Consider the following 13,921-nt stretch of genomic DNA (forward strand, 5'->3'; position numbering starts at 1 on the left):
AGCCTATGCACATTTACCTAGGAGCAAGTCCAACTCAACAAAGGGGATTTACTTCCTAGTAAATTTGGGTGTTAAAATTTTGTGTATGCCTATACTAGTGTGCACGGGACGCAGGTGGCGCTGTGGGTTAAAGCCTCAGCGCCTAGGACTTGCCGATCGAAAGGTCGGTGGTTCGAATCCCTGCGGCGGGGTGCGCTCCCGCTGCTCGGTCCCAGCGCCTGCCAACCTAGCAGTTCGAAAGCACCTCCGGGTGCAAGTAGATAAATAGGGACCGCTTACCAGCGGGAAGGTAAACGGCGTTTCCGTGTGTGGCTCTGGCTCACCAGAGCAGCGATGTCACGCTGGCCACGTGACCCGGAAGTGTCTCCGGACAGCGCTGGCCCCTGGCCTCTTAAGTGAGATGGGCGCACAACCCCAGAGTCTGTCAAGACTGGCCCGTACGGGCAGGGGTACCTTTACCTTTACCTTATACTAGTGTGCTGAACAACAATGTGTGTTTAAACAAAGGATTATGCTAGTCCCATTTACCAGCATCTAACCCCTTCCAGCAAACCACAGCAGATTTGGACATGGATTGTGCTAAATTGAAGCCTTGCTACTTGAGAGGTTTTACAGTAAAGAGACTCCAGAGTCTTTATAGCATTCAACTTAAATGCTTTATTGACAGTGTCTTGAACAGTAAGCAAACAATGCTTAAATGTCATCCAAATTCACTTTCCACATGTCAATTACCTCAAGGTAGAAAAAAATAAAATAAAAAATTAAATATATCCATAAATAAATTAAAAACACAATAAAAACGTTTTCATGGAAAACTTATGTCAAACCATTCAGACCACTTCAACAATGTATGATCAGTTAAAGTTACAATGAACATTGATGTACAAGGAGAACTTTAGTACTTGGACAACATAGCTATTTATTAATCTACTAGAAAATAAAAGGGTATCTTTTCGCAGTTAAGTTGGGTCATTGCTAAGTCATCAAAACACGATATTGCCAGGAACACAGTAGTTATTGTTAGTCAGCTGCACTAGATACGAGTTGAAGATACCCAGCACCATATTAAGAATTCCAATCATTAAACCAACAGATTAATTAGTTAATGCTAGTGAATAGTAAAGAGGAGGGAAGGGAGTCACCAACCCAGCCATGTTGAACATGCTACGAAACTACTAGTTCTCATTGATGGGGGACAAGACAGATTCCATGCGGTTTTGCTACATCTCTGGAAGAGGTATCAGGCCTGGCGTCTGGCTGCGAGGCAGCCCCTCCAGCAAAGTCATTTCCCTCCAAGTGGGCTGCCCATACCAAAACTCCGGAATGGAGGGCTTCGTCTTTCCCTAGGCCTCGGGTGGGATCTCGGAGCTCCACAGGAAGGAGAGAGCGGCTCCTTGGCGGCCTAAAGCCCCATGCAGCAGCAGCAAGGGCGGGTGGGCTCGGTCTCCGCCGTGGTGATGCCCCTAGGCCCGCAGCGACGGCTCGGGGATCTGGCGTCCCTTCTTCACAAGGCCAGCAGGGTGGGCGAGCTGAGCGAGTCGGACGACGGCTCGTTGCTGCTGCTGCCCTTCCGGTGCGCGGCGGCGCAGCTGGGGAAGGCCTCGGTCTCGGGGTACGTGAAGACGAAGGACGAGGTGTAGGTGCTGGGGCACGGCGTGCAGGTCACCACCGGGGTGCAAAGGGGCTCCAGATCCACGTGGCCCGCGGCCCCCAGGGGCTCCCAGTCCGCCGCGTAGAAGGAAGAGGAGCCGGACAGGTCCATGTCCGGCACAGAGCGGGGAGTCTCGCGGGTGGAGCGCGCGAAGAAGTCGTCGAAAGGCTCGGCCTTCAGCTCCAGGCCGCTGCTCTCCTTGACCGGCGCGGCGCGGCTGGGCTCGTGCAGCAGGGGGAGGGCGAAGGCCTCCTCCTCGGACTCGGGCGAGCTGGCCACGGGGGCTTCGGCCAGCAGATCCAGCGTGGAGGCGGCCAGCTCCTCGGAGAACTGCAGCTCTTCCGGGATCTTGCAAGCGGGGCGGTGGGCGGCCAGGATGAACTCCAGCTTCTCTTTCTCTTTCAGCAGGTTGGCGATCTCGGTCTGCAGCTCGGATTTCTCCTCCTCCAACTGGTCGGTCTCCTGGGGACACAAGCAAGGGGAGGGGCGAGTCAGCTAAAGTCTCCTCCGGGCGGGAGAGAAAGCAAAAGGACAGCGCCGGGCAGGGCAGGGCAGGATCGCCGGCCAGGCCGGAGATACTCACCGCTTGTAGGGTATCCGTCAGCTCCCTCCTTCGGTTGCGGCATTTAGCAGCTGCCATCTTGTTCCTTTCCCGACGGATCCTCCTCTTTTCCTCCTCTTCTGGTGTTAGCTACGGAGAGAGAACAAGCGTGGACGTCAGTATCCAGTGCTTGAGACCAGAAAGTGCGCTCCCTAACTTCGGATCACAGGAACAACTCTTGCGCTTGCATGGAGCAAACGACCCAGATACTGCTACGGATCTGAAAGGGGGGGGGAATCTCCACCCGCTTGCAAAACTGCCTTTATGCCCTTTGTCCTTTAAAGGGAACAGCTATCTGATGTCCCAAATGTCCACCCCGCTTAGCCAGAAATAGGATTTGAGCTATAATAACATATTGTTGGTAAATTAGACTACATCCCTCTCTCGTGTTCTCCCTCTTCTCCTGGTTTCTAGAGGCTTCATTGCAGCCAAAAGCTGAACACACACCTGCTCAACTTTGCCCCTCCTGCCGATGCTTTGCCCTCTGCTTCCTGTCGTCTTGACGATCCCAGCCCTGGAGTAGGCACCGGTCTGGTGAGCAGGGAGCCCGTAGGGGTGGCTTCGGTTCTGGGAAGGGGCCACTGAGGAGATCAGAGTCGGTTGCACCATCCACTGCAAGTCTGGACTTGTGGAAATAGCAGTCACGGTGGGAACGAAGTTGGCACTGGAGGCGCCTAGGTCCGTGCAGAAGTCCTGGAAAATCACAAAAGGAGACCCTGTTAGTTACCAAGTTGGGGGGAAGGGGTCAGAGAAATGCGATGCACGCTATGACAGCTCTAAGCCCCAGAGGCCGGTGCGCTATTTTGAGCTGGGCCTGCAGTCCCTGGGGCCAGATTGGCTCGGACGCTGCTGCTGCCATCATCAGACTACACATGAACAGGGGCTTGTTATAAATATCTCTGACGTCTGCGCTGACGCAAGCGCCGCTCCGGAGTCTCCTGAATGAAGCCGCGATTTATCAATGAAACCGCTTTACGCACCCGCTGCAGAACACCTCCCGGGCGAAGATCCATTCCAGCCCCCAACCCCTTCATCATTTATAGCACCAAACAGGAGCCAGATTCATCCACCACCCCCATTTCTCTTTTTCTATATGGCCAATACCGCCTTCCCTGGGCAGAGGTGCTGGAAACACACCATACAATGTAGCATATATCGAAAAGTAAAGAGAAAAGTGTGCATCATATACAGGCCAGGGGAGCTCTCCCAAGCCTCAGCTATCAACATTAGGAGCTGCTCGGGTCCTGTCCTGTCATTGAACCCTATAGCGACAAAGAAGCAGACATAGGCAGCTATTCTCCCAACCCGACACCCCGTGAGCCATAAGCAGCCCCCCGATTCCTCACCTGTGAGTTGACAGGCGAGCCCATGCTGGAGAAGGAGTCCGCTGGTGAGGGATAGTATGTGAGGCTGTCCCCAGCCGGAGAAGCGCTGCTGCAGCGGGAGGAAGACGCGTCGTAGTCAGCGGTGAAGCCCTGATACATCATGTCGGCTAATCTGGGGGTGTAAAAGCCCTTCAGGGTGGTATATCTTTCCCAGATAAGTATCCGAATTGAGCGAGTCCTCGGCTAGGCGAATGGGTTATTTAGAAACCCCAGCCGCTTCTATGCTTCTGCCTGCTTCAGCCACACTGCTGCTGGAGTAAAGAGCGGCACCTCCGCCTTTTATTCGCTACGGCCAGGACTTGTGAATGAGACGACGTCACGGGCGAAACCAATCCTCATGGGAGGGGAGCAGCGGCGGTCACGAACGACCTCTGAGACGGCCCGAAGTGCCTGGCGCTAGCAGAATCGCTCTGAAAACAAGCTGAAGGTCGTCTCCAAAGCGTCGCGGAGATTCTGAGGAAGTTTGGCGGCGGGTCTCAGCCTTTAAAAGTCAGGGAAACGGGCTCGGTTCCCTCTCCCAAAATGGTTCGCTCTAAGCTCGGGAACCCCTGACGTAAATATCCTTATATGGCATACATCCTGTGCAAAGGGGGCGTAACTGACGGGAACGCTTCAGGGCTGAGGCCAAGGGATGGTGCGTGCCTGTGGTAGCAACGGTAGGGGGAGTGGAGAGTAAAAGCAGCAAGAGCCGCAGCAAAGGCTTCTGTATGCAGATTCTGCCCATTTACTGCTGACCAGACACTGAAGTGACAGCTTAAAGAGACAGAGATGCATTTTTACCCATCATCTCCACAAGGAGAGTCATATAAACCTTCACGAATTCACTGATTCTATGATCTCATAAGATCAGCAGCTCTGGAATTTCTAAATTTTAGACGATATGGCATTCACAGGAATGTCCTCTGCCCACTCCGAAATAGGGGTGATGATATGCAGCATAAAGCCAAGGTAATTAAATGGGGGATACAGAACAGATTTTTACTCACAGGTTAGTTTTTCAATTGCATTGGACTACATAATTACCTTTCTGCTATTTGGTGTTAAGTCCAAAGAGTGCAGTGATCATATAATTATTATTTATTCTGGACAAGGTTTGTTCTTCTGGATATAGGCAATGCAGTCCTCATCATATTCACACATGCAGCAGGCCTCAGTGGTCATTATTCCCACATTACTGTCTCAGAAATGAGATGAGCAGTCTTGCCCATAATGCCCTGAGCCTTCCTGTTGCCGTAAGTGAACCCACCCACATCTCTGGGCCTGGTGAGTTCTTCTTATAAGGATTTAAAATGTTAATATTGACACTACTATCAAATCTCTATTTTATGTTTGTTCATGTTTAAGAATGTTACATTTACAACCAAACAAAGCTTTTCTAATATCAATATTACTCATCACACTACAGGAATGAAATTTGGTGAGACTGAAATCCTATACCCACTTATCAGGGAGTAAACCCTACAGAACTTAATAAGATTTACTTCTAAGTGTAAGTGCACATAACTGTTCATTATCGCCCTTTCACTTCTTATTAGGATCAAGTGAATTCAATATTGCTTTAAGGTATTCAATTAGGATCAAGTGAATTCAATATTGCTTGTTAAGTCAAGTCGCAGACGACTCTGGGGTTGCGGCGCTCATCTCGCTTTACTGGCCGAGGGAGCCGGCGTTTGTCCACAGACAGCTTCTGGGTCATGTGGCCAGCATGACTAAGCTGCTTCTGGCGAACCAAAGCAGCACACGGAAACGCCATTTACCTTCCCGCCGGAGCAGTACCTATTTATCTACTTGCACTTGGATGCGCTTTTGAGCTCTTATTAATCTTTAGAACCATTGTTATAGAAAATGATATTCCCCTGAATTCAGTATTTCAAGCTGCAATCCTATGTATACTTACCCACAAGTGTCTCACTGAATTTATTGGAACTTACTTCCAAGTAAACATGCATAGGTTCAGACTGTTACACACATTAAGGACATTTTAAGGTAACTTTTCGTTGTGAAATTTTAGAAAATATTATCATGTGGACTGCAAACCCATGTACTGTATTATATAATCTGTCTTAGCCTTCCATAATTGTTATCGCTTGTTCATTTTCTTTGGAATTTGTAACATGATAGGCAGCCCTAATTAAAGGCTTTCCCATTCCAGTTCACAAAGGTTGTTCTAGTTCATGCAAGGGACGATCCTTGCCTCCACTACAAACAGTTACAAAACTTCCATTAATTTCAGTTGTGTCAGCATTTTACCTTCTAGTAATTACATGCAAAAATGCATGTGAAGAAACCAACACTGCAGTTCATGTACCATTTACTCAACACAGTACTGGAGAAACTGATTGCTCAGGGGTTTCTAGAATGGTTTTAGGTCATTATTGAGGTCATCATCTGTAGGTTAGGTACTAGGGGCTTATGAGAGGAAGGGTCATTCCAGGTGGACACCTCCTGTGACTTGCTTGGAACCACCAGAATATATTCTAATGGGACTTATAAAGCAAATGTCTTGATGCTGAATTTCCGCAATAAGAATTTCACACTTTCCCTTGTGTTCAGAGCTCTTCACATAGATTATCACAGAGATTCTTGCATATCATTGTAAACACAATTGAGAATTATTATCCACATAATAATATTACAATTTAAAGCCCTAAATGGCTTGGGTACAGATTGTCTGAAAGATCACCTTCACTGATATAATCCTGTCAGTATGCTAAAATCTACCACAGTCAAGATTAGTTAGGTTGCTGTATGCAAGAGTGGGCTTTCTCAGTGGCAGTGGCGTAGCGTGGGTTATCAGCACCCGGGGCAAGGCAAGTAATTTGCGCCCCCTAACCCATGGATTTGCGCCCCCTAACCCGTGGATTTCCCTAACCCCCAGATGTTGCGCCCGGTGCGGCCGGCCCCCCCTGCACCCCCCACGCTACGCCACTGCTCAGTGGTGATCCCCAAACCATTCAACTTCTGTTCCCAAAGACCTTCCTCTTTACAACTGCCTTCAACTTATATGATAAACAGCTTGGATCTCCAGAATAGATTCTCATTTGTTTGACTACATGGGCATAACCAGGATTTTTGTGGCGGAGGCAGGCTTTTGTTGGGGGGCAAACCTCAGTTAGTTAAGTATTTGTATTGATTTTTATTTATTGGGGGGCAGCTGCTGCCCCACCCCCTTGGCTACACCCATGTTTGACTATATTTTTATATTGTAAATTGTCTCTCACTCCCTTGCTCATTACTTTGTGAGAAAGTAGTCCTAGAAAGTGGCTTAATTAATGAATTAAAATAATAATATAGTGCAGAGGATCAAACATAGCCAGTGATCTAAGGCAGCCCACCAAATTCATAGCAGTGCTAAGATTTGAACTAATAATCTGCATACATCTCATTACCCATCCTCTCAACTACTATATACTTTAACTGATAAAACAGACTAAAGCAAGAGATAATAGACTCAGGCTCCCCTTGCAGGCACTGGATTTATCACAGCAGGATACCCAGATTTCCAGTTTAACCTGGAAATATCACCAGACTAACCACTAAGTGGTTCAGAAGCCCCCCTTTTTTTACTTAAACAGTTGTGTTGATAAGATAGCAAGATTTTAAGTCACACAGAACACTCCTTCAGACTGGAGGCTACATCTCAAAGTAATCTCCGCACGACGCTTTTCTTCCCATATGGGGCCTCATTTTCACTCTACATTTCTTTTAGCCGCTTCTATGCAGCAAAAACGAAGCAAATAAACTGAGGTTTATGGTATGCAACCTAAACCGCGGAGCTATTACCATGGGAACCTATATTTACTGCTCCTGCAAATAAAATTCCTGTCTCCGAGGTCCCAAATGGTTTCTGCGTGCAGTCTTGGATTGGGAAGGAATACCGCACGTGCGCCCTATGTATGGAAAATATAACCTAACGTCCTTCCTGAAAAGAGAGAGCACGGAGCTATGGAATATTCTGCACGTTCTCTAGTGCCACGATCACGAGACACTGACTTAATCCCCCGGGGGCTCTCGCTAGAAGAAGGGACTGGCTGATGCAAAAGTCTCTCTCCAGGAGAATGGTGAAAATTGCGCGCGGGGTTCCGGCTATTCCCCGTTACTGGAATGTCCCAGAAACAGAGTGCTTTGCCAGGAGGGAGGAGGGACCCGGCCGGGACTGCTGGGATGCGCCCAGCCTGCGCCTGGCGGCCGGTAGGGGCTCTTGGGAGGCTGCCAGGGAGCTGCGGTAACAGGTAGAGGAGGGCTCTCTCCTTTCCCGGAGCTGGGATTTGTTATGATCCGCGCTTGTCCTCTGCAGGGAAGCCCGGAGAGCCGGCGAGGAGGGAGGGAGGGAGCGAGGCGGCAAGGCAGCCAGCCAGACCGCACTCGCCCGCCGGGGAGGAGCTGGCGTGGCCGCCGCCGCCGCAGCGAGGCGAGCCGGGTGGCGCGTTGGTCACAACAAACAGAAGCTCGCTCTCTCCCCGGCGCAGTTTCTAGGCAAGGGAGGAGCTTCGCCCAGCCCGATGCTGCCGATTGAGCTCATAGGCTAGAAAGGCAGCCATGCGGGGAGGGATCTGGGCCCTGGAGGCGAGGCGGGGAAATCGGGCCAGCTGCTATTTCGAGGTGTCCCCGTCAGCGCCAGGGACAGGCAGCTTAGGCGCCTCGCCCCGGGGAGTGGAGCGATTCTTCTCCTGGGTGGGGCGAGACAGGTCCGTGGGGGCGATTTTCTGGCTCCCTGGATTACATAAATCGGCTCAGGCCCCCGAGAGATAGAAGCCCAAACTCGGGACGAAACGCGGCCCTCCTCTTGCACCAGCTAGAAATTGCTTAAGGCCTGCTGGTGTTTGTTGCCAGCTCACCCATCAGGAGCAAAATACGACAAGCTCCCGTCCTAGGTTGTTCTAGCCTAAGGACAAAGGATCCTTTTCTAAAGCAAATACAGTACAGTAGATGATTTTGTTGTTCAAAAAGCTCATCGGTTAATCTTTGGCCTCACGTTGTTCCTTGTTTTCTTTGAAATCATAAATGGTTTGTCACATGGCCTTTGCTCCAGACTTGGAAGGTCTGACCTTATTATTGCCATTATACAAACGGGCAACTGAGGCCAAGAGAAAGTAACTTCTCCAACATGACGAACAAGTCGTCACACAGATTTCAGTTCTATAGCTTTTTCTTAAGTCCCAAGCACTAGGTAGAGCAATTCTCAGAAATGTATACCCCACACCAATCAGCATACTCCACATTTAAAACCACAATTTATGTTACGTCAAAGTATCTCTGGCGTCAAGCTGTACAGTGATGTACAGAGACGAACAAGTCTGGAAGAATCCAGTCAGCCAGTCAGTTGAACTCTGGTCAGCAATTAAATAGGCACTCATATAACCTCCAGTCTAAAGTTGCATTGTGATGTATTTTAAGACTGCAAAAAAGCCATGTTGAAAGCAGCCTTTAAAGTAGGTCATCCTATCAACATATCAAAAATAAGGTACATGGCTGAAATATTATATCAAGCTTTGCTGAGTTATGAAAGAGATGCTCACTGGATTTAATATAATATAATATAATAAAATAAAATAATATAATATAAATGTTTTGGTTTATAAAAGCCAGTTCTCAAAGTTCCATCATACTACAGTGCCAGTCTCCTGTGACCAAGAAACAGACCTGAGTATGGGGCTGAGCAGATGAGCAATAACACTTATGACAATTTTATATTTCCAGTTACATTTTCTGCAAAATACAGTGTCTTCTAAAATAAGAAACATATGGTAATTCCAATCATGTACGGTAAGCACCAGCAGACAACTCTGCAGTAACCCCTACACTACAAAACTATTTCAAAGCAGTGTGTGAACATAAATAGCTTCAGTAGACTAAATCAGAATCAGCTAGGGCAGCAAAGGACAGTGAGCATGATAAGGTTAGATCCAAGCCTGGAGTGTTTAAAGAGTTGCTCACCCAGTTGGACTGTGATGGAGAATAATTCACATTGTAAAATGACCACATTCCAGGTCTCACAGCTGTCTTGATTTTTCAGACTTTTGCCAAATGTGCTCATTGCTGGGAATAACTAACAGAAGCAACCTTCAGTTTGGACACAGAAGGCAATGGTCTGAGGACAAAACTAATTTGTAAATAAATATTTGTACAAGCCATTAAAGGACTTCTTAACTCAGTTCATCATCTCCATGTGTTTTATTGCTGCCCGCAAACTAGACCAACCCAAAGTGCATAGTAGTCAAAATAAAGCCCTAATCTACTTAATTTTATTGTTTATTGATTACATTTATGTCCCTCCTTTCCTCCAAGGAGGCTCAAGACAGCATGCGTACTTCTTCCCTTGTCCCTCTTATTATCACAACAATCCTGTGAGCAAGGCTAGGCTAAGAGATAAGTGACTGTCCCCTAGTCACCCAGTGAGCTTCAGAGCTGAGTGGAGGCTTTGTTTTGGTTTGCTTGCTTGGAAGTAATTTGGTTAAAATAGTGCAGGAGGAAAGAAACAGTTCCACTAGAACAGGTTACTAAATTGTGCTTGTATAGTTTTGTTGGACCAGATGATCCTTGAAGACCTTTCCAGTTCTACCATTGAATGATTCTATAAATAGGAAAAGTTAAAAGGATTACACCTATCCAGTATAAATTTCTAATATCAGGAATACTTGATGTACAGTATTATGAGTTTGTAGTTTCCTCACAGCGTTGCATACATTGTGAGCATCAACTGCAGTTGCGTGACCTCAGATGACAGAGAAAGCACAGGTGATGGAGCAGGAAGAAGAAAAATCCCCTCCGTGATATACGTTGACAGTGAAAACAAGGATAGAAATATGTTTACTACTGCCTAACAAGACATATTTCTCTCTCCCCCGCCATGCCCTTCCTGTGTCTCCCACAGCACCTTCACCATTCTGGACTCTCCAGCTGCACTGTGTCCTGCTCAGACTTCAGGAAATATGGAGAATCTACACATCTTTTTGTTTCCAGCCTCCTCTGCCCAGATGCAGGAGAAGCTCAAAAAGACAGTCCCCTTTGTAGTCTCTCCCACCCTTCTGCAAAGCTTTTAGGGGAGACAGGAGAGTGTTTGAATATGGCTGTACGCATACTATCCAAATCTGACTGGTGTTTGTATATATGAGCCTAAAGCAAGACCCCTGAGCTGCATAAAACTTCAGAGGCAGAACAATAAACCCATCATTGGTCCCTCCAAAGATGTCCCGCTCTATAACATTTTCCTACTATATCACAATAAATTCTCTGTGCAGGTGGTACTATGATCACTATCATGACATTCACTCAAATGCTGCTTTGTGGTCTAGTTAACTTAATAAAGTGGGACGCAGGTGGCGCTGTGGGTTAAAGCCTCAGCGCCTAGGACTTGCCGATCGAAAGGTCGGCGGTTCGAATCCCTGCGGCGGAGTGCGCTCCCGCTGCTCGGTCCCAGCGCCTGCCAACCTAGCAGTTCGAAAGCACCTCCAGGTGCAAGTAGATAAATAGGGACCGCTTACCAGCGGGAAGGTAAACGGCGTTTCCATGTGCAGCTCTGGCTCCCCAGAGCAGCGATGTCACGCTGGCCACGTGAGCCGGAAGTGTCTCCGGACAGCGCTGGCCCCTGGCCTCTTAAGTGAGATGGGCGCACAACCCCAGAGTCTGTCAAGACTGGCCCGTACGGGCAGGGGTACCTTTACCTTTACCTTTTAACTTAATAAAAGTTTACTGTTAAACATGTGAGACATACAAATTGACCAAAAAGCCCCTTAAGTATCCAAAGTCCCCCACCCTGGCCCACAAGTATTCTTCTTCCCCTTAAAAAGTTCTCAAAGGGCTACAGGTTAGATCATTTGTAGCCTTGGCTGGAAGCTTGCCCATTTTGTTTAAGCAGAGAGCAAAGGAGACCTGTTATGATGTGGCAAAAATAACAATTAAAAGCAAAAGTGAAGGTGGAGTGAGTGGCTGATGCTCTCTAGGGAGGTAAACCTTTGCAAATGCCTGCTGATGTGTACAAATGTCACTCACCAGGCAATTAAAACATTTAATGTTGTCTGCCCATCCCTGTCTACACTTTGCCAGCTGGCTTAATTCTGAAGCTGGAGCATTCATTAAGGAGGTAGGCCTCTTACTATAGCAAAACTATACTTGGCAGAGGTAGCTGTGGAGGGTGGAGAAGTTAGAGATTTGGTAAGACCAGCACAACCTCACTGCCATTTTCACTATGAAATGAGCAGAGCATTATGCTTCAGCTCGGAATAGCCATTATTAAAGCAAATGGGTTGTACCATGTTCCAGTGACATCTTTCAGTACTTTCATAGCCTAAGGAATTAAAAGGAGTCACACATTATTTACCATTTATTATGATACTCCAGACAAAATGTGTTCTGTCCTCTCTTCCTGTGAACTGCCAAAATAAATAAATATTAGAAGCAGTGTCTTTAAAATCTTCTAGCCAAGAACTGACATACATGTTTCTCTGATAGGAGTAATGGTACAATATTGTGTCATTTACTTGTGTTGCTAATCCACAGTAGGAAAGCAGGACGTGGGCAGTCCAATTACATATAAAAAGACTTCCTTTTCATAACAGATGAGAAAGAAATGGAAATATGTTTGTGTGTGTGTGCATGTGTGGGTAACCGCTGCTGTTTTGCGCCAAGTCCATATTTGTGACCAGCAAGGCCTATTCTGTACGCTATGATTGTCAGATAAAACCACTTGAAACAGCCTCTCTGTCTGTAATGACTTGTCCTCTTCATTGTCGTGTTACAGACACCACACTACATTTCCACAGCATATGAAGACACTTGACAGCTGTCACCATCAGGAATGTGTGCACTGCTGTGGAATATCATGATGCAGAATTACAACAACTATTCATGTTAAAGTGGCTGTAGCATAAAGTTATCACAAAGAGGCTATCACAAGCAGCATATTTATGACGCAGAAATCAGTCTTTAAAGATTTCATAAAATGATAGTGTGCCCAAAGCATAACATGGCTCTGCCCTTCAAAACATATCACATGCCCTCCAGCCCCCAGGGGAGATCTCAGGAAACTATCCTTCCTGTCTCCAGTACAGTAGCTTTTCATCCTTTTTTTCTTGGCAACTGACCACTGTGTTTCTCAAGCCAGTGCCCTAGGTATGCTTCCACTATTTCTGTCTGTGGTCCTCCCAAATGGCCAGTGAAACAAATGACTAGGAAGCAAGAATCGGTGGGATTTTCAAATACATTAAAGCTGCAAACCTATGTACCTTTGCTCAGGTGCAAATCCCATGGTACTCAAGGGCACTGAGCATATTTGGAATCTTCCCGTGAATAAAATGCTACCCATGCTACAGGAATTGATTGGTGCTTGTAAGATAATAGTTTCCTGCTCCAAATACAGGAAACAGCAGGAGTACTGTACTTTCTAGAACCACAGTAGGAACTTGAAAACAACCCCATAGGATCAAACTGTAAACCCTAGCCCATTATTACACACAGAGGTATTCAATGTAATTTACAGCACTACGGCTGTATGATGAGACTGCATGTTCCTAATGTACTTACAGTCCATTTATTTGTAATGGACAAAGGTCATTTGAGGGCTCCACTATTTGCAAATCCATGTGTCATTCCTCACCTTCCAATCAGGAAGGTAAATGCAATGTTATTAATATTATACCAGACTTAGAATAATAATAATAATAATAATAATAATAATAATTATTTATTATTTATACCCCGCCCATCTGGCTGGGCCTCCCCAGCCACTCTGGGCGGCTTCCATAAAAAACAAAAATACAGTAAAATATCACACGTTAAAAACTTCCCTTAAGATGTCTTCTGAATGTCAGGTAGTTGTTTATCGCTTTGACATCTCGTGGGAGGGCGTTCCACAGGGCGGGCGCCACTACCGAGAAGGTACTCTGCCTGGTTCCCTGTAGCTTTGCTTCTCGCAATGAAGGAACCGCCAGAAGGCCCTCAGCGCTGGACCTCAGCTTCCGGGCAGAATGATGGGGGTGGAGACGCTCCTTCAGGTATACTGGACTGAGGCCGTTTAGGGCTTTAAAGGTCAGCACCAACACTTTGAACTGTGCTCGGAAACATACTGGGAGCCAATGTAGGTCTTTCAAGACCGGTGTTATATGGTCTTGGCGGCCGCTCCCAGTCACCAGTCTAGCTGCCGCATTCTGGATTAGTTGTAGTTTCCGAGTCACCTTCAAAGAAGACGGTTCTAAGTGGATCCAGTATAATAATCAAATAAGTCACATCCAAATCCTATGTCAGCTTGGTCACAGCTATCCAAGAATGAAATTTATCTTACTTTAC

The 13,921-nt window shown here is 47.0% G+C and overlaps 1 protein-coding gene and 1 long non-coding RNA gene across 2 annotated transcripts; one reads left to right on the plus strand and one right to left on the minus strand.

Annotated features, from left to right (window-relative positions):
- Positions 1–633: 633 nt before the first annotated feature.
- Positions 634–4,086, minus strand: FOS (Fos proto-oncogene, AP-1 transcription factor subunit). The gene is made up of 4 exons (XM_083737428.1): positions 3,599–4,086; positions 2,700–2,945; positions 2,235–2,342; positions 634–2,113 (listed from the first exon to the last, which is right to left on the minus strand). Exons 1-4 carry the CDS (start codon positions 3,737–3,739, stop codon positions 1,505–1,507), a joined length of 1,104 nt encoding a protein of 367 aa, XP_083593554.1. The 5' UTR covers positions 3,740–4,086; the 3' UTR covers positions 634–1,504.
- A 3,621-nt stretch (positions 4,087–7,707) lies between these two features.
- LOC310852283 lies at positions 7,708–10,824 on the plus strand. Its single transcript, XR_014568061.1, has 2 exons — positions 7,708–7,869; positions 10,512–10,824. It is a non-coding gene; the product is annotated as an uncharacterized lncRNA (long non-coding RNA).
- The last annotated feature ends 3,097 nt before the right edge of the window (positions 10,825–13,921 follow it).

This window comes from Podarcis gaigeae (genome assembly GCF_964106915.1).
Source record: "Podarcis gaigeae genome assembly, chromosome: 1".
Classification (NCBI taxonomy): domain Eukaryota; kingdom Metazoa; phylum Chordata; class Lepidosauria; order Squamata; family Lacertidae; genus Podarcis; species Podarcis gaigeae.